The 27,660-nt window shown below is 37.5% G+C and overlaps 1 protein-coding gene across 10 annotated transcripts in view; it reads right to left on the bottom strand.

Moving 5' to 3' along the window:
• The window catches only part of ENPP2 (ectonucleotide pyrophosphatase/phosphodiesterase 2), a 161,929-nt gene that overhangs the window by 19,605 nt on the left and 114,664 nt on the right, over positions 1 to 27,660 (bottom strand). For 3 of the 10 annotated variants that reach the window (XM_060195679.1, XM_060195674.1, XM_007526230.3), the window contains exons 14-21: positions 24,574 to 24,605; positions 23,778 to 23,905; positions 20,111 to 20,198; positions 19,862 to 19,949; positions 18,595 to 18,779; positions 14,818 to 14,869; positions 2,135 to 2,209; positions 706 to 842 (exon numbers count right to left, since the gene is read on the bottom strand). In XM_060195679.1, coding sequence (XP_060051662.1) covers positions 706 to 842; positions 2,135 to 2,209; positions 14,818 to 14,869; positions 18,595 to 18,779; positions 19,862 to 19,949; positions 20,111 to 20,198; positions 23,778 to 23,905; positions 24,574 to 24,605 — 785 coding nt within the window. The remainder of the gene's footprint in view (positions 1 to 705; positions 843 to 2,134; positions 2,210 to 14,817; positions 14,870 to 18,594; positions 18,780 to 19,861; positions 19,950 to 20,110; positions 20,199 to 23,777; positions 23,906 to 24,573; positions 24,606 to 27,660) is intronic. The other 7 variants (XM_007526229.3, XM_060195690.1, XM_007526231.3 and 4 more) reach the window with 3 other exon arrangements.

The following is a 27,660-nucleotide window of genomic DNA, read 5'->3' as shown; positions in this document are numbered from 1 at the left end:
AAAATTATAGTGCTCAAGGAGCCATGTTCATGTCCCTGAGTCCCACTTGCAGGGGTGAAGTTTCATGAGCAGTGAAACAGTCCTGCAACTGTCTATCTATCTCCTTCCCTCTCATTCCAGTTTTAGTATATGTGTTGCTGAAACATGCACTCTATTTCTTTCCGTCTCTATTTCCCTTCTCTGTCCATTTCTCTCTGCCTCTATCAAAAAGTGAAAAAAAATGGACATTGTGAGTGATGTATTCATAGTGAAGGCATCAGCCCCAGTTATTACCATGGTGGCAAAAAACAAGCCAGCAAATAAACATAAAACAAATAAGATGCTAACAGTTGAGTGGGCATATGGGAATGCTTTCTTTACCATTTCATTTATTTGTGAACCTAAAACTTCTCTAAAAAGTAAAGTCTAGTAAAACAAACAAGTCTCAGCTGACATGTATAACTACTGGATAATGACAGAGCGTTTTTTTTTAAATACATGAAAAAAATCAGCAAACTCCTTTCAATAGTCAATGTGTTACCATGAAGTTATTAAAATATTAAATAAAGTTCAGTTCAAAATATCTCACAATACATCCAACATAAGTTTCTTCATCAGAAAAAAAAAATTAAAATCTTTTCTAAGAGAAAATTTTACTAAGCAGCCACTATATTGATACAAGAAATACACAAAAGCATAAAGAGACTATGCTATTTTCTCAGTGACCTGTTTGGAAATAGTGTATGATGTCCAGAGTGGCATTAGAAATATTTCACTATAGCCACTTTCAAAATCAGTATGATATAAGACATCATATCTAGTCCGATAAAGTACTGCAGGCCGTCCGTAGAGGAGGTGTCTCTCTAGGAAAGAAGAAAATAAAGGAGGTTAAACATACATTCAAGTTAATGTCTAATGTTAAAGCAGCATTTGGAGGAGAGTAAAGTGGTCTAAAATTGTTTTGCTTACTTATTAATGTAACTCCTTCTTAATTTAATCACGTAAGCTTTCTTAACACTTTGTGGTTTATCTGATCACCTAAGCATGGGTCAAGGCTTATAGTTAGTGCAAATGCCATATTTATTTGAAATGCATTTTTAGTGGCTAAGGTTTTTAACAGCTAATTCTTACAAGAAGGAAGTGTTACATAGTACATTTTGAAATAAATCAGCTGACTGGGAAGTCAATCAGTTGGATTTTTGTAGGATTAAATCATTTGACCCCTGAAAAGGCTCTTCAAATAACCAATGATTAATTAAGAGGAAGGCTCTCTTCAACCATTGTTTGCAAATGGCAACTCAAAAGTACATTATTTCAGCATGAAAAAGGTGAGCGATGATGAGCATTTAAAGTAAGCAGTTTGTCACAAGGAGGGAAACTCATTAAGTCAGAACTTAAAGAAACATGTATAAATAAAATAAGTAGGCATTCAAGAAGGCCTCTATTAAGTACAGGAGAGGGGAGAGCATCAGTTACCAAAGCTCAGAGTTCAGATTCAGACCTCCAGAGAAATCTCTCCTTTTAGGAAAAAATTTTTTAAAAAAATGGTTTGAAAGCTTTTAGATGACAGTTTAGTAAGCACACCTTCAATCCCCACAATAAACATCGAGAGCTTGATTTGCCCATTTTGGACAGATTAAAGCTAAGAATGTCCAAAGATTCTTAGAAACTGGGGTCCAACAAGACCATAATAGTTAGAGGCTGAGATTTTGGTAACTCACAATTCCCTAAATGATTGTCAAAAACTTTAAAAAAAAATTTTATTAGGAAAAAACAGTTTGAGTAGTCACTTATTAAATTATGTATACATGTTGCTTTAATTACAGCATTGCCATTCTTTGCAAGGAACAAAGAAAACTCCTCATAGAAAACTTTGCAAGCCCTTTGCAAGCAGAAGTGCTGATTTGTGGCAAAGCAGACGACATGGCTACACCACAAGCCTGTTCTGGGTAGTCTGGTTTCTTCAGCAGAGGAGTAAGTGTAGAAGACAAGTTGGTTATGCTGCCAAAGTTGGGAACCCACCCTGAAGTATTAGAACGTAATGCGAGATTATATAAGTAAAATGTAATGAAAAAAAAAAAGACCAGCAAATCATAACAGTAGTATTTGTGACTAGTTATCCAAGTCAGATTTTCCTTTGAAACTCAAACCAAACCTTTTCTAGGTTCAAAATTTCCATTAACGTTTTCCTTGTTTTCATTTTTGCTGCCTCTGAATTTCCTGGTTTCAGCTGGAAGCAGAAGTATCAGAATTCTTTGAGAAACTATTCTCTTTTTTATCATTCAAATTTCAACATTTACCAAACACAAAAGCAAACCTATCATTCTCCAGTCCATTCCATTAAGAGACTATAAAGCAGCAGCCACATTTCTCCCTGTGACACCCCTCTCCCTGAGAACACTCACCAAACAATTGTCTTGGGAAATTCAGAAAAGCTACCAAATCTCATTCCCCCTCCAGAACTCTCTGCTTCTCGGTGTCCCTCAACTAACACTTCATATTGCAAAAGCTGTGTTGTTTGCAATATCTTTCATGACTGTTGATTGTAATTCTTTGCTATTATACATGTGATTCCTTTTGCTTAACAAGTTCTGTCACCTATGCACACTGGAATATATATATACATATATATATACATATATATATATATATTTTTTTTAACCAAAGCACTGAGTAGTTCTGGTTTATGGTGGTATAGGGACTGAACCTGGAACTTTCGAGTCTCAGGCATGAGAGCCTCTATATACCCCTGCCCTTCCAATCATATTTTTCATGAAAGCATTTCCCCTCAACAACCAGTACATGAATGCTTACTTTACAGCAAGCCATAATTAAGATAAAACGAATCCTCAAAAAGTTCAGTTTCACAGAAGAGACAAATTTGCACAGAAAACTAAAACTTAACCTAGTACTCACCATATGAGAGAGATTGGAACACAGAGCATAATGAATGCTATGGGGTGGGGGTCAGGTGCTGTCAATATAGTTGCCACAACACATATAATGCTAATTGAGGCTAAGCCCACAACCCAGAATATGTCTGTTGTACTGCCATGATTTTAACAGTGCCCCTCTTCACATTCAAAAAATGAATGGCAAATAATATAGTTGCATAGTTCAGTCCTCATGGAAGAGACATGAAAAAAAGGAGAGAGGGGACAAAAATGTAGAAAACAGCATAGGATTTACTCTCTTGAATGATTTTGCCAGCAAACTTCTCCTCTCATCTCATTCTTTTGGTCTGTGGGAGACTCAATTTTGAGTCTGTGGGAGACTCAATTTTGAGTCTGTGGGAGATTCAATTTTCTTCAGAAATCCAAGCTCCATAGCTAGCAAGCTATGCAGATACACAGATTTGGACACTTAGCTAGAGCACAGATATATCATTATGTTAAAACTTCCTCTCAATTTTTAACTGGGCATGTATGGCATGAAGAAAAATCAATGTCATGGTTTGGACAATTATCTTAAAGTATAGCAAAGTTCCCCAGCTGACCCAGAAATCTCCTCATGTCTTCCTGAATCTTAACAGTACAGAGTAAGAAAGAGATAAGATAAACTTTGCAGCAAGAAATACAAACTTTAAAGTCTAGCATTAAAAAAAATTGAATTTCCGTGTTTCAAAGTATCAATGAACCACAGGTTCTTGGTCACAGCCTGACTCTGTTACCCTTCCTGACATCATGGGTAAGTCACCAACTTCATTTCTTCCTTCCTTCCTTCCTTCCTTTCTTCCTTCCTTCCTTCCTTCCTTTCTTTCTTTCTTTCTTTCTTTCTTTCTTTCTTTCTTTCTTTCTTTCTCTCTCTCTTTTTCCAGCTTCATTTCTGTTAAGCAAAAGTTCTCTCCTGGAGCTTCAAGCATATACTTGAGTCTTAGTCATATAATTTCTTCGTCTCAAGTTCAGTCACCTTAAAAATAACCCTACAAGCCTGTGCTTTTGAAATATTTTCCTTAAGACTCCTTAATTTAACTCTAATATGTATAATCCAGGCTGGATTCTACTCCTCCAAATTCCAGACAGAGCTTCCATTCCATACACCCAGTTTCCCACTTACAATAGTGTCTGGATTTTTCAGTACACATCAAGGTTCTCCTTCAGAAGCCATATTTGACTAAATGATATAAGACACATCTTTTCAAGTACTATGAGCTTCCATAGTGCTCATTCTTTTTGTCATACAAATTTTGGTTATTCAGACACGAGTTTGTATTTCTTTTCCCTCCTCAGCTTCTGATTCATATTCCCACAGTTCAACTGAATAGAGAGTCACATAAAAATTTCTATTTTGGGGGCCAGGTGGTAGTGCAGTGGGTTAAGTGCACATGGCGCAAAGTGCCAAGGACCAACGTAAGGATCTGGGTTCCGGGGTAGAGCCCCCAGCTCCCCACCTGCAGAGGGTTCACTTTACAAGTGGTGAAGGTCTGCAGGTGTCTATCTTTCTTTCTCCCCACCCTGTCTTCCCTTCCTCTCTCAATTCCTCTTTGTCCTATTCAATAACAACAACAATGATAAACAAGGGCAACAAAAGAGAAAAATAGTTTTCAGCAGCAGTGGATTCATAGTGTAGGCACCGAGTCCCAGAGATAAACCTGGAGGAAAAAAAATAAACTCTCTTTTTAAAAATATTCATTCTCCGGGGCCAGGGTAGATAGCATAATGTTTATGCAAAGACACTCTCATGCCTGAGGCTCCAAAGCCCCAGCAAGGTTCAATTCCCTACACCACCATAAGCAAAAGTTGAGCAGTGCTCTGATAAAAAAATAATAATAGGGAGTCGGCTGGTGGTGCAAGGACCAACATAAGGATCCCAATTCGAGCCTCTGGATCACTTGCAGGGGAGTCACTTCACAGGTGGTGAAACAGGTCTGCAGGTGTCTATCTTTCTCTCCCCCTCTCTGGCTTCCTTTCCTCTCTCCATTTCTCTCTGCCTATCCAACAACGACATCAGTAACAACAACAGTAATAACTACAACAAAAATAAAAAACAAGGGCAACAAAAGGGAAAATAAATAAATATTTTTTTAAAATTTCAGGAAAGACTTCCAAAAGATTTCCCCTGCCTCCCTTCTCTCTGTTTCCTTTCCTGAAGTTAATGTGAGGTTTATCTATTTACTTGCTTAAAGTAAATGTTGGTTCTTCAAAAGAGTGAACAAAATCAACAAGCCATTAGCCAGACTCACAAAACAAAAAAGGTGAGAATACCCAAATAAATAGGATCATAAATTAAAGAGGAGATATCACAAAAGACACCAGACACCACAGAAATTCATCATATCATGCAAGACTTCTATGAATAACTATATGCCACCAAGCTAGAGAACCTGGAATCAATAGATGTTTTCCTAGATACCTACAAACTTCCAAAATTAAGTAAAGAAGAACTAAATAACATGAACAGGCCCATCACAGCTAATGAAATTGAAACAGTTATCAAAAACCTTCCTGTTGCTGAGGAGTTATTCTGATGCAGTCTCCGCCCCCAGGTTTTACTATGCCCTGTGAAATCCTAGCAGTGCCCCCTTCAACCAATCCTGGCACCACACATCACCCCTGGTTGTCGCCCAATAAAAAGCCCCCTCACCCTCCCCCTCTCTCTCTGGGCTCTCAGCCCCCGCTGTCTTTCAGATCTCGCCCCCTTCTCTCCCCCTGTGGTCAGCTAGTGGGGACCGCCATTGCCAGCTGGCCCCATGTGGTCTGAACCAAACCCCCCCCCATCCTATAATAAAGATTTGTGTACCCCTTTGCTCTGGACGTCCGCTCTCTTCTCCGCGGTGCAGCCCGACACCAGACCGCCACAACAACACCTTCACAAGAATATAAGTCCTGGACTAGATGGTTTTACAAATGAATTCTACAAAACTTTCAATGAAGAACTAATACCTCTACTTTTAAGTCTTCCAGAAGATTGAAAACATGGGAATACTCCCTTCTAGGTTCTATGAAGCCAACATCACTCTGATACCAAAAGCAGACAGGGACACAACCATAAAAGGAAACTACAGAACAATATCTCTGATGAACACAGATGCTAAAATACTGAACAAAATTCTAGCCAACCAGATACAACAGTATATTAAAAATATTGTTCATCATGACCAAGTGGGGTTTATCCCAGGGATGCAAGGTTGGTTTAATATATGTAAGTCAATCAACATGATCTGTAGTGATGCAGTATACCGGCAACCATGGATGGAAGTCCTGACACAATGCTGACATCAGCCTTGGCGACAGAGTATGCAGTGATCTGCACACGCGCATGGTGGATTGTGGGCGGATCCATTCTGTACTGGTGTGCAAAACATTGTGGGTGGGCTGAATAGACTTAAAAGTACAACCAGCTGAAGTGAGTCTCTCTCTCTTTGGTTGTTGTTTCTTCTCCTGGTCAGAAGCAACTTGACGGAGGTGCACCAGGAATCCATCCACCATGGTTACTTCTCCTGGGACCTGAACACCTGTGACTCTACCAGCCGGAAAACTTTTAGACCCCTCTACAGCCATGATCAACCTTTGCCAGAGCTGATAATTATTTATCTTATGGGACTAAACTATAGCTATACTCAGAATTGATGAACCTAGTGTACTCTTAATCCTTGATAAGTGCTTATTTTGCCTTTTACCTGTTTCACCCTAATAAACCTTGTGTTGTTTAAGCCAGTTCCCAGATCCTACTGTGAATCCTATTACGCACCGTAGCAGCCCACCACCAAACCCCTTTTTAAGTTAAATTACAACAGTGATCCACCACATCAATAAAGGCAAGACCAAAAACCACACGGTTATATCAGTAGATGCAGAGAAAGCCTTTGACAAAATACAGCATCCCTTTATGGTCAAAACACTACAAAAAATGGGAATAGATGGAAAATACCTGAAGATAGTGAAATCTGTATATACCACACCTACAGCCAACATCATACTCAATGGTGAAAAATTGGAAGCATTTCCCTTTAGATCAGGTAGTATACAGGGATACTTACTATCACCATTACTATTCCACATAGTAACAATACCACATAGTGTTGGAAGTTCTTGCCATAGCAATCAGGCAAGAGCAAGGAATTAAAGGGATACAGATTGGAAGAGAAGTCAAACTCTCCCTATTTGCAGATGACATGATAGTATACATAGAAAAACCTAAGGAATCCAGCGAGAAGCTTTTGGAAATCATCAGGCAATACAGTAAGGTGTCAGGCTACAAAATTAACATTCAAAAGTGAGTGGCATTCCTCTATGCAAACATTAAGTTAGAAGAAGTTGAAATCCAGAAATCAATTTCTTTTACTATAACAACAAAAACAATAAAATATCTAGGAATAAACCTAACCACAGAAGTGAAAGATTTGTATACTGAAAATTATGAGTCACTAATTAAATTGAAAAAGACACAAAGAAGTGGAAAGATATTCCATGTTAATGGGTTGGAAGAACCCATGAACCATCATCAAAATGAATATACTACCTAGAGCCATATACAAATTTAATGCTATCTCCATCAAGATCCCAACCACATTTTTCAGGAGAATAGAACAAATGCTATAAATGTTTATCTGGAAACAGAAAAGACCTAGAATTGCCAAAACAATCTTGAGAAGAAAGAACAGAACTGGAGGCATCACACTCCCAGATCTCAAATTATAGTATAGGACCATTGTACTAAAAAATGCTTGGTACTCAAATATGAATAGATACACTGTGCAATGGAATAGAATTGAGAGTCCGGAAGTAAGCCCCCAAGCCTATGGACATCTAATCTTTGACAAAGGTGCCCACATTATTAAATAGGGAAAGCAGAGTCTCTTCAACAAATGGTGTTGGAAAAAAATGGGTTGAAACATGCAGAAGAATGAAACTGAACCACTATATATCACCAAACAAAAAAGTCAATTCCAAGTGGATCAAGGACTTGGATGTTAGACCAGAAACTATCAAGTACTTAGAGGAAAATATTGGCAGAACTCTTTTCTGCATCAATTTTAAAGACATCTTCAATGAAATGAATCCAATTATAAAGAAAACTAAGGCAAGCATAAACCTATGGGACTACATCAAATTAAAAAGCTTCTGAACAGGAAAAGAAACCACGACTCAAACCAAGACCCCTCACAGAATGTGAGAAGATCTTTACATGCCATACATCAGACAAGAGTTTAATAACCAAAATATATAAAGAGCTTGCCAAACTCAACCAAGAAAAAAAATAACCCCATTCAAAATTGGAGAGAGTACATGGACAGAATATTCACCACAGAAGAGATACAAAAGACCGAGAAACACATGAAAAAATTCTCCAAGTCTTTGATTGTCAGAGAAATGCAAATAAAGACAACAATGAGATACCACTTCACTCCTCTCAGAATGGTAGAAAAGGTAGCAACAGCAAATGCTGGAAAGGTTGTGGGGTCAAAGGAACCCTCCTGCACTGCTGGTAGGAATGTCAATTGGTCGAACCTCTGTGGAGAAGAGTCTGGAGAACTCTCAGAAAGCTAGAAATGGATCTACCCTATGATCCTGCAATTCCTCTCCTGGGGATATATCCTAAGGAACCCAGCACACCCATCAAAAAGATCTGTGTACACATGTGTTCTTAGCAGCACAACTTGTAATAGCCAAAACCTGGAAGCAACCCAGGTGTCCAACAACAGATGAGTGGCTGAGCAAGTTGTGGTAGATATACACAATGGAATACTACTCAGCTATAAAAAATGGTGACTTCATGGTGATTTTCAGCCGATGTTGGATGGACCTTGGAAAAATCAGGTTAAGTGATGTAAGTCAGAAACGAATGAATATGGGATGATCTCACTTTCAGGCAGAAGTTGAAAAACAAACTCAGAAGAGAAAACACAAGTAGAACCTGAACTGGAATTGGCATATTGCACCAAAGTAAAAGACTCTGGGGTGAATGTGTGTGTGTGGGGGGATGCAGGTCCAAAATGGATGACAGAGGACCTAGTGGGGGTTGTATTGCTATATGAAAAACTGGGAAATGTTATACATGTACAAACTATTGTATTTACTGTCAAATGTAAAACATTAATTCCCCAATAAAAAATTTCAAAAAAAATAATTGTCATAAAACATATGTATACTTTTATATTTAGGTTCCTGACTATTAAACAAATTGTAATGCTTTATATCTTAATTCTTTCCCGCCACCTAGTTGCAGATGCTACCATGATGCTAACCTGACTTCCCTGGGAAGACAACCTCACCAATGTGCCCTGGAAACCCACATCTCCAGAGCCCTGCCTCACTGGGGAAAAACAGAAACAGGCTATGGGTATGGATGGATTTGCTAATACCCATGACCAGTGGAGAAGCAATTACAGTAGCCAGAACTCTCACCTTCTGCACCCCATTAAAATCTTTAGTCCATAATCCCAGAGGGATGAAGAATAGGGAAGCTTCAGCCATAGAATGTCAACCTTTCAGCTTTATTACTCTGCTGAGACTTTTCCTAGCTCATAGGACTCCTTAATTCTATTTCAGGTGGCACACTTCTTAACAAAACCTCAAAGCCTAGATTTAGATCAGGGCTCATGAGATAAGGCACATGTACATGTATCCATAAGGTAGGGGAAAATATATACCTGAAAGCAAAAGTACACAATAGTTTGCAGTGAGTCAAACAAAGTAAGGACTACAAAAGCTGAATAAGGGCAAGAGATAGGAATACTTTAACGATGACTATTTAGTCACTACCAGGCCACCCCATCACCTGAAGCCCTAGTCAAGGAGTCATGGGATTCCCACACAGAGTCATGGGATTCCCACAGAGAAATGATGGGACTAGACTTCAAATAGATCCCTCTCATCACTGTCACTGGTCATCTCCATCAGTAAAAAAACATACTGGACCACTTTGAGGGCCCCTATTAGACCTTGCCCTCAAAGTGGATCAATAATGATAGGGACTGTTCCATTCTCTGAAGGGAAGTTGGACAACATACTCTACCTACTACCCCAGGAAGATGGGTCCTGAAATTAGGGAAGCCTGGAATGTTGCTAGCCATGACCACAGAATACAAGTTCAGACCTACAGGGATGCAGAGGTTACATAGGCTCCTGTGCAGAATATCAGCCCCAGATCAAATTGATGAGGTTTACAGTCAACAACATTTATATATTTTCCCCATATTTGGGAGCTATACTCTTGCCTGATCCAGATTTCTAGTTCTTTTTCCAAGTATGACACCATCTCCCTAGACACTAACTTGGGTTCAGCTGCATATTAGCTATCAGGCTCAGGTAAAAACTAATAAAGTCATGGGCCTCTTGGAATATACCTAAAATAGACCTACTAGCTTTTTCCAAAACAGAGAAGTCAAATCTTCATTTGCAATATTCCTGCCTTTAGGTTCATGACTAATGAGCAATTTGTTTTACTTTATATCTTAACTTTTTTTCAGCCACCAGGTTCCATGATGCCAACCTGACTTCCCTGGGCAGAGGACCCCACCATGTGTCCTGGAGCTCCTCCTCCCCAGAGCCCTGCCCCACTAGGAAAAGAGAGAGGCAGGCTGGGAGTATGGATCAACCTGCCAAAGCCCATGTTCAGCAGGGAAGCAATTACAGAAGCCAGACCTTTCACCTGCTGTACCCCATATAATGTTCCTGGATGCCTACTCCCAGAGGGATAAAGAATAGGGAAGCTATCAAGGGAGGGGATTGGATATGGAGTTCTGGGGGTAGTCTTGTCAATATTTCCATTTTATAAACTTATAAAATTTTTTTAAAATAATATATATCCAGTGGTACACACGAAGGGGAATTAATAATCCTGAACAAAATATGCATGTGCGCTCACACTAACAGTGACTCAGAGTCATGAGGTTCTACTCCTAGGGAGCTGCTGTTGAATATTTTAAGTGGGAGACAAGATTTATGATCAAGAAAGCAGTATAAAGACCTAACATAATTTTAGAAAGTGCCCCTTTGCAAATGGAGAAATGACTATAGCACTCTTACAGAGAAAATGATCAAGAAACAAAGAAACAGGAGAGAGGACTATGGCTTATGTATATTCCCAAAATTTAAACAAGAATATGCTTTGCACTTAATAAGACAAGAATATATAATTATTGTTATTCTATGGAATGGTCTTAACATAGCTTTCATATCATAAAACGTTATTCCCACTAGGCCATGAGTAGGTCAAGGGGACGTGCTATAATGGTCCTCTCCTAATATTTAATGTACTATAGTGAAAGTTTTATGTTACAAACCATTGACAACATAGTGGACAGAACCAGATGTCAGAAAGATCACTCCTAGTCTAGGGTAGGCATTTACTAAATTCCCAGGAGAGACAGTTTCCATAAAAGTATGTAATTTTAAAGGAAGTGATAGCAAATTATCTTGAGATAATGTACTCATTTTTGAGGAGATCCTGGAAAAACTAAGGTCAATAATTACCTTCTTCCAGTCTTGACAGTCAAGGATTCACTTGAATGACTAGTCTTACTTTCTTTTTGTCTTTTAATTTTTAAAATATAATTTATTTAAATGAGAGAGAAATAATAGAATGAAAGGTACACAGAGAGAGACCAGAGCACTGCTCTGCTCTGGCTTATATTAGTAAAGGGGGGGGGGGGGCTTGAACCTGGGACCTTGAAGCCATAGGCAAGAAAGCTCTTTTGTTAAAAAAAAAAAAGAAAAGAAAGAAAGAAAAGAAAGGAAGAAAAAAAAGAAAGAAATCTCTTTTGCATAACCATTATGCTGTGTCCTCCATTGAGATGCTTCCTATTTTTATGTTCCTGGGTGTGAGGTTCTGTTTATGCTGAACTGTGGAATTAGCATTATCATAGACAGCACCAACAAACTAAATACAGGACTTTCCCCTAGATATAAGTATTTTAGTGACAAGCCTAAACTTAAATCAGCAAAACAAAGGAGTCCACAAAAAGTAAACATAGCTATTTCATTAATGACTTTTTGAAGGAAAACATTTTAGTATTACTTTTCTGTCTTGCTAATTGAATATTTGAAAAACACATCTTTATACCCCTATACCCTGACAATATTCTAACTTTCTAATTGTAATGATACTATATAGAAGTCAAGTATGCACTTCTCTAGTCTCTCTCACAAAAATAAATAAATAAATAAATAAAAACATTTATTGGGCATCACACATTTCTAATCACTTCTAGAGTACTTCCTACCAAGTAGACTTTATCTTCAAAACTGTCCAATTACATGCCAAAGAGTCTGTGTTCCCTGATCAAAGAGAAAAGATGAGGGTGGTGATATAGAAAGGGAAACAGGAGGACGAAGATCTTTATAAAGAAGGAAAATAAGACGAGGAAAATAAAAATTGAAAAAAAATCTCCTTGTTTATTCTACTTCAGTTAATCAGATTGGAAACAGATGATAAGCAAAACCATATGTAAACTAGTAAGAAACACTCTCAGGAGAATTTGACTCTGCATCTTTACTGATTGACTTGAGGATGCTATACTTATCTGTGGTCTAATAAACTTTTCATCATTCCTTTACTGCTGCAAGATGTTATACCATCAACTGGAATATCCCACAGAGGACATTTTTATCCCTCTTAGCTTTTACTTATCTTGGAATTTACAAAGAAGGAAGAGCTGTGTCTTAAATTGCAGTATTTTTTCTCAATACTTACTGCCCTTTTGTAAAAGATTATATACAACCACCCACTGCCTTATGCACTGTTGAAAAGTATCCCAGCCAGATGCATATACAACTGTGCTCCACTGGTTTCAAATGCTCTACCTTTGTTACTGAGCCATGAATGAAAATGAAATACACCTCATAAAAGCAGAAGTACTGAGCCCTAGTGCACAGTTCTGCCATTATTCTTCCCTCTGCCATGAATACAGAATGTCCCAGTGAGAGGCTGCTCCAGAATAAAGACAACCCAGGGGGTACAGTCACACTTAGCTTATAGTCACACCACACCGAGATGTGAGTAGGAAACAAAACTTTCTTTTTTTTTTTTTATATTTATTTTTTTTATTTATTCCTTTTGTTGCCCTTGTTGTAGTTATTATTGTTGTTGTCGTTGTTGGATAGGACAGAGAGAAATGGAGAGAGGAGGGGAAGACAGAGAGGAGGAGAGAAAGACAGACACCTGCAGACCTGCTTCACCTCCTGTGAAGCGACTCCCTTGCAGGTGGGGAGCCGGGGTTTGAACCGGGATCCTTATGCCGGTCCTTGCGCTTTGCGCCACCTGCGCTTTAACCCGCTGCGCTACAGCCCGACTCCCGAAACAAAACTTTCTTGATCAAATCACTATCTCTTTTTGTATGTGTTTCATAAGCTTGTAAAAATTGACTGATCCATTTGTGTTTTTACTATACACAAAATGAAAGGAGAATGTTTTAGGGGTCAAGATGATCTTTATGAACAGAGGGAGATTTCTGGGGTGATTATGCTAAGTGAAATAAGTAATGAAGTGAAAAAACAATTTCCATGCTATGTGAAATATCAATTACTAAAGCAAACCTGCAGATAACAATAATAAAACTAACTCTTAAACTGTTAAAATCCTGGTAGTTATTGGAAGTGATGGGGAGGGGGTACTCTGCTAAATTTAAGAAAGTTGGAAGAAGGGTCTCTGATACAATGACACTGGAACTTTTATGGTGGGAATGGTAAAAATAGGTGTGAAATTATAGCTTCCAAGTTTCATAATAATATAAGCCAATGTTAAATGAAATGAAAACTAGAAGACAATTGATCGATTTCTTTAAAGCACTGGAAGAAAAACATCTGAGAATCTAAGTCTATTAACTTATACCAAAAGAAAAAATATATATTTCAAAACTTAAAGCAAAATAAAGACTTTTAAAATATATAAAAAGCCCTTCAGTAAGAAAATAAATGACACCAGGTGAATATTGGGATTAACAGAAAGAAATGAAAAGATTTGGTAATGGTATCTATATGGGCAAATACAAAAATTGCTTTCTTGTTATTTAAATGTTTAGAATATAGCTGGCTGAACTTCTTAAAAAGGGAATCTTTTAAAAAGTGAATTTTATTTGATTGACCAGCTAGGTAAGATCTGTCTTTGCCAGTTATTCAGGCAGATGTTTTCTATATATTAAATATGTTAAATTCAACATGAAAAAGAATAATGAATAATTCTCTTTCATTCCTTCTGTGTACCTCTACCAACACAACACATATCCTGCCTTTCTAGTACATGAACTTCAGTTTAGGTACCAGTTACTATTACAATTATAATAACCATTTCACTTGGCTTTTAAATTATGGCATCAAGTACACAATGCAATGCCAGTTTTGGTTTTTTGCCTCCAGGGTTATTGCTCAGACTTGGTGCCTGCACTATGAATCCACTTCTCCTGGAGGTCATTTTTCCCATTTTTGTTGCCCTTGTTGTTATCCTTATTATCACTGTTCATTGCTGTTGTTACTGGATAGGACAGAGGGAAATCAAGAGAGGAGAAGAGACAGAGAAGGGGAGAGAAAGACACTTGCAGACCTGCTTCACCACCCATGAAGCAGCAGCCCCCGCCCCTGTAGGTGGGGAGGGGGGGGAGGGAGGTTGAACAGGGATCCATCAGGGATCCTTGAGCTGGTCCTTGCTTCCTGCCATGTGTGCTTAACCTGCTGTGCTACTGCCCAACCCCCAGAATGCCAGTTTTTCTAACACATACTTGGCATCTTGTATACATAGAACAAACTAATACCTTTTGTTAGATGGATATTAAAATTGCTTTGGAACACAAATTTGAATTAAAAAAAATACTATGTCTACTTTTGGAAGAAAACAAAAAGATGCTGCAGTTTTTGAAATCTAAAAAATAAAACCCGTTTTTTCCTTTCATCATCTCCTTACCTTCTGTAGATCCTTTTACATGAAGACGTTTGTTGAGTTCATCTAATTTGTTCTTCATGTGTGAAAACCAGAAAAGGCAAAGAGAAAACAAAGCAAATCAGAAATATTCATTCTTCCCTTCACCCTTCATGCTACTTAAAATCCTACTAAATTCAAAATAGGATGCTAAACTCCCACCAATACCATAAGCCCTACAGAACAATGACTTTCATCTCAAAGTGACATTATAGGTTTCATTATAGTGATATGGTTGTGGTGGGCACCTCTTTAATCTCTCCATGACTTTGTTTCATTTTGTTTAAACTGATTATTTCTGGCACCAACTTCCCACATTGAAAATGATAATTTACGGCATATATTTAAATGTAAATTACTTAGAACAATTCCTTCATATTTCAGACTGTTCTCTCAGTATACTAAATTGGTTCCCAAATGTATGTATGAAATTGTTTTTTTTCCAAAGGAGAAAACTAATAGATCATAAATTTGTGAAAGTAATTAACTGCTCATTACTTTTCCCTTTACTACATGTCCTAGAGATACTCTAACACGTAGTTAGAAGACTATAAAGCAATAGGGCTTCTGTAGTATTGCTTGTAGTAGCAAACAATTGTAAATTACCAAATATTTTCAAATGAGAAGGTACATAAAATAATTACTGTGTTAGTAAGAATTGAACTGTTATGTGGAAAACTGGGAAATGTTACACATGTATAAACTATTGTATTTTACTGTCAGTTATAAACCATTAATCCCCCAACAAAGAAATTTAAAAAACAACTACTGTTATTTATACAATTAAATATTAGCTATAGTAGTGAAAATAAATGAACTGAAACCTCATGTATTCATTTGAAGCATAATGAGTTAAAGACATTACAGGATACATATAAAATCATTTACATAAAATGTCTAATATAAAAATGTTACTGTAGGTTATTTCAGGGAACTGTACTAGAAATTACTTAATATATCATATATATATATATATATATATATATAAAGTGTGAGAGCTTAGAGACTTGAATGACAATTACACATAATATTCAAGACATTAATTTCTTTAGGATTAAGAATGAAGTGGGGTAGGGAAAAGTAGTATACGAGTTTCCACTAAATTTGTAATGTTTTCTCTAATTTTTTTTAATCTTTATTTATTGGGTAGAGACAGCTAAAAATCGAGAGGGTAGAGGAAGATAGAAAGAGAAAGAGACAAAGACACACCTGTAGCCCTGCTTCATCACTCGCAAAGCTTTCCTCCTGCAGGTGGAGACCAGAGGCTCAAACCTGGGTCCTTGCGCACTGTAACCTTTGCGTTCAATGAGGTGTACCACCACCCAGCCCCTGATTTTTTCTTCTTCGTGAGGTGTGTATGGAAACAATGATTTTTTAAAATTTCTATGCCTTTTCAGTATTCCTAAATTACTTTTTTTTTAAAAGGAAAGTGGCACTTTGCAGAAGCCACTAGACAAAAATCAAGATGGTCTAGTGTTCTGCTAAAATGGCTTAGAATAAAATATCCAAAATATTCCTTATTCTCCAAAGGAAAGGCAGTTAGGAAAACAAAGTACAATTAATGTATTACTCTAAATATATTTGGAGCCCACCTCAAATGTCAGTTCCCTTTTACTTGACATCTCAAAGCTGAGGTATACCTGCCTTACAGTGTTCAATTCTTTGGTTCTTCTCAGAAACAAAACTAGGAAGGAGAAATAAAAGGAGCAGATAGGGAGTCGGGCTGTAGCGCAGCAGTTTAAGCGCAGGTGGTGCAAAGCACAAGGACCGGCATAAGGATCCCGGTTCGAACCCCGGCTCCCCACCTGCAGGGGAGTTGCTTCACAGGCGGTGAAGCAGGTCTGCAGGTGTCTATCTTTCTCTCCCCCTGTCTTCCCCTCCTCTCTCCGTTTCTCTCTGTCCTATCCAACAACAACAACAACAATAATAACTACAATAATAAAACAACAAGGGCAACAAAAGGGAATAAATAAATTAAATAAAATATTTTTAAAAATTATTTTTAAAAAAAGGAGCAGACAGGGGCAAGATATGTAAGTGGAGAAGAAAAACAAACTAAATTCCTCCCAAGATGAGCCTCCTAGCCTATCATTTTAGGCCTTTAAGAATCATAAAAGGTAGCAAATGCTAGGAGGAGTGGGGTTAGGAAGTACAATTATAATCCATTTTCCCAGAGTCTAAGAGAAATAAATACCAGTCGTCTGCCCATAATAAATCACATATGAAAAAATAATAGATTTATTTGTTTTATGTTGTGATCACATCCACTCAATGTGACTTCCTGCTGTCATAAGCACTGGCTGGCTTATGGTGTTAGATCAATATAAAATTCAATAAATAAATTAATTGCTTAACATATATAAATTGTTCAATATTTAAAAACTGTCCAAAGACAGTGTGATGAATAGTTTTTATCTGCACCACCCTCCTGACACCCTTGTTTATACATCCTTCTCTCCTCTTCCCTGTTCCTGAGAAACTGACCTGCAGGAATGCATTACTCTGCCACCAAGTTGCAGATGCTACCATGATGCCAACCTGACTTCCCTGGGCAGACAACCTCACCAATGTGTCCTGGAACCCCATCTCTCCAAAGCCCTGCCACACTAGGAAAGAATAGAAACAGGCTGGGGGGTAGGGATCTACCAGTCAATGTCCACGTCCAGTGGAAAAGCAATTACAGAAGCCAGACCTCACACCTTCTGTGCCCCATAAAAATCTTTGGTCCATAATCCCAGAGGGGTAAAGAATCAGGAAGCTTCCTAGGGGATGGGATGCAGAACTCTGGTGGTGGAAATTTTATGGAATTGTACTCCTCTTATCCCACAATCTTGTCAATCATTATTAAATCACTAAAAAAAAAAAAAAAAAAAAAAAGGAAGTTTGCCCCCTTCCCCACTTCCTCTTAAACTCCACTAATGAGAGGTACCATCAAGAAAAAGAAGTGGGAATGATCTCTGGAATACAGATTTCCCCAGTTTCCTCCCTACCATTTTCTCCCTACCAGACTATTGGCTGCACCAGTCCACCAAATCCTATAGTTCCTTCCTATGTAGCTCTCTCACCATGTTGTGGTAATTACTTCCTCCTTTATAGTGTACAGGCCCTTTAGCTCCAGAGTACTTTAACAACCCTCCTTCACTTCCCTCTGCTCCATCCAGTCTTTGCAAATAGTACTCTCATCAAACATGATAGAAATCTCTCTTTAAAAATCTCTTCTGCATGGGCCATTAGTTTTCCAGTGGGATTATGACTGAAAGACAAGTAATCTAGGTAGAAAAAAAATAAAAGGAAAACTCTTTAAGAATTGTGACTCTGAAGAATAGCATCATGGATTTTACTTTTTGCCTTTCATTCTCTACACTAGTGCTATCCAATATGGTAGTCACGATTTAAAGTAATTAAAATAGGTCTTTCAATTTAAAGTAATTCAAATAGGTCAGGCAGAGAATTCAGTAATAGTGTACAGACTTTCAATTTCTGAGGTCCCAACCTGTACCACATAGGCCATAGGCAAGTGGTGATCTGGTTCCTCTATGTAGTTCTCTTTCCCTCTAATAAAAATAAATAACATTTTAAAGTAATTAAATTAACTAAAATTAAAATTTTAGTCCCAACTACTCGAAAGTCATATCTGACCAGTGGCTGACATTTTGGACAACACAGATATCTATCATGGACATCGACATAGAGTGATCTATTGAAGAGCATTGTTCTATACTCAACAGATTCCTCCATGAGAAACACAAAGATTTTTTCTACCTTCAGCTCTACCTTATCATCACAGGAGCAGCCCAGGTCAAAATCAGACTGGAGATACATAATCCCTGGGTAATTCGGCCTAGTAACTTCCTCTGGCATAGCTGGCCGAAAGGTGTTGGTACGCAGAAGATGATTCAAACTTCCATGGGTCCCATTATTAGGAGCTGGCTTCAATCCCAGAAGATCTGGTGAGAGAAAACAAAGAATATGAATAATTTGTAAATATCTGTGATAAGAATGATGAGAATCAAAGCTATTCAGTCTTCAAGGATATAAAAAGTCTGAACATAAGAATGAGATAAAACTAAATTTAGATAGAAACTCCTTTTTATATCCCAAATTATTCTAGTCTGACTATGTCTTGATACAACTTTCTGGAACAGTCCCATTGACTGTTTAATGATAGAGACAGTCCCATAAAGAAAGAGTATAGGAATAGGGCCTTATTTACTATCACTTACATCTGTGATAGAGACAACCCAAAGGATATTGATATTAGTGACATTACCTTTCTGATAGAGCACTTTTTATTCCAACTTTAAAAATCAACTTTATAATCAATACATAACTTCAGATCTGTCCTCTAATGTCCTTAATGGATGCAACAAGACAAGAGAAGGTTTTGGCCTAGTGCCTTGACGTGTCACTATGAACTGAACAGGCTGTGAATAGTTGCCAAATAGGCATACAGTGACTTGCCTAAGCTGAGAGGCAGGAAGGGGAGAGCCTGCAGCCAATATGGGAAAAGAACCCAGGAGACCCGACTTTCAGACTCCCCTTCTAACCACCAAACTGGCACTCCCTTACTAAATAGGAAAAGTTGTCCTCATTCAGCAACTAGAAGCTCAAGGAAGAAAAATAATTAGGAGCACATAAATGGTTGGCTATGATGCAAGCTGGCAAAATTTTCACTGGTCTGCAGCAGGAGAGATGGAGGTAGGAGAAAGTTCTGTGTGGAACTCTTGCTTCACCAGGTCTCTGACCACTGGTCTCAAACTGTAATGCTATGTTGGACCAGTCAGAGGCTGCCAACAGCAACACTATGAAAACTCCCCATTAGTCAACTTTCAACTTGAAGAAAGACAAAGAGGTCTTAGAAGAGGATGAGACCCTTTCCTTTGAACCAAGAGGCTAGTTACAACATTTTTTAATGGAAAGATGAGGTGGTCCCAGAAAAAAAAAATTCCTCATTTCTTTCCTTGACACAGAAAATTCATACATTAACCCCAAGATCGTTCCAGTGGTATTGATTAAATAAGTGACTCACCACACATAACATTGTAAAGTTCAATGTTTTCAAATGGAGGCACTTTAGTCTTGTATTTGAATGTTGGGCCATAACCTACAAAAACAGTCTTCAAGAAAAGAGAAGAAGCAAAACATTTATATAATGTTAACACCCAGTAGAACCCCTTCCTCTGTGAATGCTGTACAATTTCATTCATATCACCAATTACTTATGCTTTCCATGAATCACAAGTTCATTTGTTTTCAATTCACAGTTCTGTAGTCATACCTGCATGCTGTTAACCTTGTTATCAAAGCCATGGTCTCCTTGTAAAACACATTTCCCTGGTATTTTCTTATAAATATCCAAAGGTTTCCTACATTGAAATAATTTTATGATTAGTCAGGATTTCTCATGATAAAAAGTATATTTTTCTCTCTTTTAATGCCATTGTTCCTATGGTGAGTAAAAGAAAGTAAATCCAGGTGCTATTCATTTCCCCCACATACCTTTGCTTTGTCAAATGGAAACCTCTAGTCAGAAGTCATCGTGCACTACCTATGCTTAATTCTTGTTCTGAGACAATACTAGTAACAGGTAATCTTTCAGTCTGACTTTGCATTTTCCTAGATCTGAGATTTTAAGAGTCTCCATCTGGAGACAAGTTTCTGTGGTTCAATTAGATATAACCGCCACTAGGTTCAATTCCAAACATGTAGTAGACACTTAAATATGTGACGGATCTGTGAATGAATACCCATAGTCTTTAAAATATCTGCATACAAATTTATGGACCACTGGAATACAAATAGAGAGTTGTGGGGCCAGGCAGTGGCACACGAGCTCGAGTGTACATGTTACAGTGTGTAAGGACCCAGGCTCGAGCCCCCAGGCCTCACCTGTGGGGGCACAGCTTCACAAGTGGTGGAGCAGGGTTGCAGGTGTCTCTCTGTCTCTCTCCCTCTCCATATCCTCCTCCCCTCTCAATTTATCTCTGTCTCTATCCAATGAATAATAAAAATAAAATACAAAAAAAAATAGAGTTGAACTGAGTGGTGAGCTTAACAGATATAACAGTGACATGCCAAACTCTTCTTGTAAAAACCCAGCCTCTATTAAAGGATATATTTAGAAACAGATAATGGAAATACTTATTCTTCCACATCAAAACTATGGCCTTTCTTATTGTAACAGGAAGAAACCTCTTATTAAATATCATGAAGCATTATCCAAAATGTGTTCATATCTGCTAATATGACTATTTCCTAAGGCTATATTATATAGATATAAAAGACATGAAAAAAAAAAGAAATTAAACATCTGGCCCCTTGTTCTTTGGAAGAAGTATTTTCAGCTAGGAATAATTAGATAAGTGCATACACTACTGGTAAAAATGTAAATTGGTCCCTGTGAAGAGCAGTCTGGAAAACTCTCAGAAGGCTAGAAATGGACCTACCCTATGGCCCTGTAACTCCTCTCTTGGGGATATATCCTAAGGAACCACACATACCCATCCAAAAGGATTTGTGTATACCTATGTTCATAGTAGCACAATTTTTTCCCCTTTATTAGGGGATTAATGTTTTACATTTGACAGTGAATATGATAGTTTGTACATGCATAACATTTCTCAGTTTTCCACATAACAATATAACCCCCACTAGGTCCTCTGTCATCCTTTTCCAGGACCTGTACTCTTTTCACCACCACCACCACCACCACCCCCAGTCCTGTATTTTGGTGCAATACACCAACTCCAGTTCAGGTTCTACTTGTGTTTTCTCTTCTGATCTTGTTTTTAAACTTCTGCCTATGAATGAGATCATCCCATATTCATCTTTCTGTTTCTGACTTATTTCACTTAACATGATTTCTTCAAGTTCCATCCAAGATGGCCTGAAAATGGTGAAATCACCATTTTTAACAGCTAAGTAGTACAAATTGCATAGCAGCATAATTTGTAATGGTCAAAACCTGGAAGCAACCCAGGTGACCAACAACAGATGAGTAGCTAAGTATGTTGTGGTCTATATACACAATAGAATACTATTCACCTATTAAAAATGGTAATTTCACCTTTTCCACCCCATCTTGGATGGACTTTAAAGGGATCATGTTAAGTGAGGTAAGTAAGGAACAGAAGGATGAATATAGGATGATCTCAGTCATGGGCAGAAGTTGAAAAACAAGATCAGAAGGGAAATCACTAAGCAAAACTTGTACTAGAGTTGATGTACTACACCAAAGTAAAAGACTCTGGGGTGAGTGGGTGGGAGGGTTCAAGTCCTGCCATCAACATGACGGCAGAAGACCTAATGGCAGTTATATTGTTATGTGGAAATGTTATACAAACTATTGTATTTTACTGTCGACTGTAAACCATTAATCCCCCAATTTAAAAAAAAGGTACGTGCATACAGCAGTAACAATGACAAAGTCAAATTAAAAAGATATATTACCAATTAAAATAGCTGGATTTATTCTGATTTGCTCAACTTTCATCATCTTTCTATTAACTTCTACTAAATTCCCAAGTATTCCATTTTAAAAAAATCTATCAAATGCACTATATTTTTTTCTGTCAAGTCACCTTGGTATTATGTACAATCCTATTTAAAACAATAAAATTGTGAGTATTGAAGTAAGATAATGAGTTACAGTAAATATAGTTATGTATGTAATTGTCACAAGGCTCTTCCAATATGGTTTCAACCTACTTATTCAATTATTAGTGAGAAAAAGAAGAGAGAGCCAGGGAGAGCATCACTGTAGCCCATCTGATGCCAGAAGTTGTACTAGGTATATCTTACCCTCTCTACTACCCCCCAGATCATCTTCTAGTATGTTTACACTGATATAAATTCCTACAAAGCAAAGTTTTCTTGTTATCATCTCACTCATGCAAACTAATTTAGTATCTAGTTATTGTAGCTGTTCAAACTGTAGTTGCTCAAGTATTACTACTGACTGATAAATCATACTTATTAAGGAGAAAGTCAGAGATCTAGCAAGATAGTCTAACAGTGATACAAGTGATGTCTGAAGTTCTGAGCTCTCAGGCGCAATTCCCAGCACCACCATAAGCCAGAGTTAAATAGTGCTCTGGAGGGGAAAAGGAAAAGGAGGAAGAGAGATGGTGTTGGTGATGATACAATAGGTTTTATGCTTGAGGCTCTAAGGTCCCAGGTTCAACCCCCAACAACATCGTAAGCCAGAACTGAGCAGGGCTCTGGTCTTTCTCTCAGTAACATACTATCTCTCTCTTTAAAATAAAATAAATAAAATATTTTTTAAAAAAGAGAAGGAGGAGAAGAAGGAGAAGAAAAGTCAGTGCAAAGGTGAGTAAAAAAAAAAGGCTGCTTCCAGGTTTATGTGAAAACACATATACTTGTAGTGATTAATTAATGGAAATGCATACAGTTTCCAAACACATTCTATATCATACTCAAAAGCAAGGGACAACCTATTCAATACTGGTTAGCCTTTCATAGCTTCAAAGAAGATGAACGTCTGAACTATTTAAGCAATTTAAAACATGCCAGAGTAACAGAGGATTTAAGACTAACATTTTCTGAGCTCCTCTCTAAGTGTTGCTATAAGTTAAGTTTCATCAACTGAAACTAAATCAGTCCTGTGTAGTAAGGTAATGTCCCAATCTTACTTTTGACTCACCAAAATAATAAGTATAGAGACTAGAATGTAAATTCTAAAAATGAGAGAGACACAGGAAGATGAATCGAGAAATTACACAGAGACACTTAGATGCTGAGACCTATCACATCTAGATGTATTATCTCAGTACTAATTGTTTTACTTGCATACAAAAGTCTTTGGAAACACTGAGATTTCCAACAGAGATTTATTTTTAGTGATGACTAAGGGCCTTACAGCATACTAGTTGTCAAAGAAGAAGTAATAAAGTTGAGAAAAAGGGACAACCAACCCCCAAGATTACCTTGCAACATGCCATCTGCGGTCCACCAATAAATGAATGTCCTCAATTCTCCTGTTGTTGGCATAGTGCAAACGTTTGGGAAGGTGTTGTTTCATGTACGGCTTAAAGTGCTGATCTGGTTTTTTACACTGAAATGGAAATGGGACTTTTAGAGAATATCCTATTCTCTTTCTTAAAAGTTGAAAGCAATTTTAAGTCAGAGAAAGATTGGTTTATTGAATAGAGTTAGTTATGCCCTTATCAAATAGTACTAACAGAAAACGAATGGGCTCAAAGGAGATTAGATAATTTTGGAGATGATATGGAAGTTTATCAGAGGGGAGTCTGGGATTTTTAAAGCTACATTCCTGGTATATGAGGCCATCACTGAGAGCAACTCAATCTTTAAGGTATTCTCCAGCTGCTTCGAGTTAATGTGACAGAGGTAGAAGGAGTAGATGGGAGGGAGACATTTTTAAACCTATGCTTTAAGGTCTGCTGCATGGAGGGACTGACAGAGCAGGGTGGTGGGCAGGTCTGGTTGAGAGAGGATAAGAATTTGTTTAATCGTGAATGAACAGCTTTCAGTTCTAATGGAAAGATCAAATATTCTCAGTTTGTGTTGTTGCCAAGACCATTAGGGAGCCTGCAGCTGTCCACAGGCCAGAAGTTTTGAAATCTCTTAAGGAAACAAATAGACAGGATGGCAGGGCAGTGAGAAAAATATTCCTCCTGCCCCACCAAGGAGGTGAACTCAGAGGTGAGCACGTGGGAGCCCCTCCAACAACAGAGAGACCTGGTGACTTTTAATACTTACTGTGAGATTAGCAATAATGGTTTTAGGGTCATCTGTTGAAAGAGAAAAGGAGAAAGATTTCAAAAGAGATAACAAGAGTCCCCGAGACAGCTCAGTTTTGCATCGAGACTCAATTCTTCCCCTCCCCTTCTCCCAGAGGGTTATCGCTTTAGTGTTTCAATTTGAAAATATGCCGTGTGTGTGTGGGGGGGGATTTAATATTTAAGTAAATGACAAAACAGACAACTAGGTAGACCAATCACTATGGTAAATTTCCCCCCTAAATTCATGTTTTCTCTTCTGGAAGGGACTTCCTTCTTTCAGAATACCAGATAAATTAAGTATTTAAATTCTTCCAAATAAGGTGGCAGAGTGGGGGATACAGAATGTTGGTGGTGGGTGTGATGTGGTGTGGAGTCTTACAATCTTGTACAATCTTACAATCTTGTAAAATATTTTTTTCATTCCTTCAAAATGGTCCCTTGGGAACTTGGATTTAGTTTATTTGAAAATTAACATTAGGAACTACATTAGGCAGTAAGGGCTTTGGATGTAACTTCCTATCGTCTTAAGATCTTTAAACAAGTTATTGTTTACTTTAGTATGAATCTTCTAGTCCATTTCTAAAAGTTTTCTTTCCTCAGCAATATCATGGGTATAATTATACAGGTAGCTGCGCTCTCTCTCTCTTTCTCTCTCACACACGCACACGCACACACATACACACATACACACATACACACACTTCCTTTAAGTCCTCCATCAGGAAGTAAAGGGTATTTTAGTCAATACCCTAAAATAACTAAAAAACTAAGCTATGAAAATTATGGTTGTGTATAAACTGTAGGCAGGAATACATTATCTAAAGGGTCCCTTGGCGGGGGGAGCTGTAGAGAGAAATAGGAGATTGTAGGTTGGTTGGATTGTGTTTTGTTTTGTTTTGTTTTCAAAAGACTCTGGTTTAGTATGTCATTATGGAATCAGCAGGAAAGGAAAGCAGTGTTCAGAAGAGATACCAAATGTCATGGTACAGCCTCCCCTGGAATAGAAGTGCCAATGGAACAGGTCAAGTCTATATAGTTTCCTACTGTCCTGGATCTGGTGCATATTAAGCATTCAAAATAAATTTATTAATATACATGCATATTTGTTCAAGCTTACTGGAAACTCATAATAAGTTTGCTTAACAAAATAAATGCACACCTGCTAGAGAAAGTTTTCAGAGTCTTAACATTGAAACTATGAAATCTGAAGCTAACATATTGGTCCCATTATACTTGGGGTTAAATTTTAGTTCCATTTTTAATGGAAAGAGGGCTATAAGGGGTTTTATTTTTAAAGTAAAAATTTATTTTTATTTTTATTTATTTATTTTTATTTGTTTATGGTGGTGTAGGGGATTGAACCTGGGACTTCAGAGCTTCAGGTAGAAGAGTCTTTTTACATAACCATTGTGCTGTCTCCTCCGCACCCCTCCTTTTAAATACATGCCTAACTCATGAGACTAACAATGAGAATAACTTAAACTACAAGGATTTTCCCAACTGTGTCAAAAGTTAAGTGGTGAGAGGTAGAATGAGAAGGGAGGGAACAAAAAGTAATAGTGGCAGTACTTAGTGTTATCCTAAGTTGTATCTACACCATATACAGTTTCTCTGGTCATTCACAACAAATCTAGGAGATAGATGCTATTAGAATCCTCATGAGGTCAATGGACACTTGGAAGGCCAGGGGGCAGGAGACTTGCATACTAGGACCTTAGAAATCTGACTTGAGTCAGGCATGCTTTGTCCCACCACCCTAGCACTTTGGAGCCTCAGGCATAAGAGCTCCTTTGCATAGCCATTATGCTATCTATTCTTGCTTCTATAGCTTCTCAAACCACAGTTCACAAAGGAACAAAACAGAATACACTCTTTTTTTTTTAATAACAAGGAAAATAAAGAGCATGGGGGGGGATCTTGTGCTCAGATAAATCTCTGAGAACTGATAGGAAACAACAAAAGTCTATGCCCACATTTCAACCATCCAATTCTGAAGTATCATTGTGCTCATGTTAGCATTACTCACATTGTGTGAGGGGAAAAGAACATGAGAACAGTGATAAAGAATCATAAAATCTGATTTTTATTACTATTTTTTAATCATGTCATTGGGAGTTTAATGGTTTACAGTACACTTGTTGTCACAGGTAAAATTTCATATCTCGCCATGACAGGTGTCTACAAAAGTCTCTGACCCCCAACTTTTGGGAGAAAATCTAATTTCTTTTTTTTTTATTTAAGAAAGGAGACATTAACAAAACATTAAGACATTAAGAAAATCTAATTTCTAATCTCAGCTGTGACTAATTATCAATCTGTGAGCCAGTCACTTTACCTCTTTTTTATCACTCATTTCTACAGTCTCTCTCTCTCTCTCTCTCTCTCTCTCTGTGTGTGTGTGTGTGTGTTTGTGAATGAGTAGGAAACAATATTTATTATAAACAGCTATCTGAAGGAATTAATAAGAGTGTTATATACCCAGCTGAAAAAGTGATGTGGTCAAAAACATCATCGTAGCTAGCATTCACATAACTTTGTCTATGTGATAACCTAAGCTATACATAGAATGTCTCATTTAATTTTATCAATAATTCTTACTTTTTAGATAAGGAAAACTAAGGCATATAGAATTTAAGAAATTGCCCAAAGTCACTGTGCACCTGCAGAGATGAAATTTGAAGCACACAAAGTACGTTTATATATGTTATTTTATTTTGTGAAAGAAACATACCACTCTTACATCTTTCATAAAGTAAAATCACATATATAAAGTACTTTGTGAGCTGGGGAGACAGGACAGTGGTTATGCAAAAGACTTAATATCTGAGACTCTGAGTTTCCAAGTTCAATTTCCCAGAACCACTCTAAACCAAAGCTAATCAATCCTCTGGTCTCTCTATCTGTATCTTTCTCACTGTGTCTCTCACTTAAGAAATGAATAAATATATTATTTTTAAAAAGAAAAGGAAGTGATTTATAAAGTACAATACAATTAGTGTTAGTTACTGTACTGATCCCCGGGAAGGATTTTCTTCTCCTCATAACAACTTCCAATATATTTATG

This window comes from Erinaceus europaeus, chromosome 1 (genome assembly GCF_950295315.1).
Source record: "Erinaceus europaeus chromosome 1, mEriEur2.1, whole genome shotgun sequence".
NCBI lineage: Eukaryota > Metazoa > Chordata > Mammalia > Eulipotyphla > Erinaceidae > Erinaceus > Erinaceus europaeus.
The sequence above is the reverse complement of the archived record's forward strand: the minus strand, read 5'-3'. Positions and strand labels throughout refer to the sequence as shown.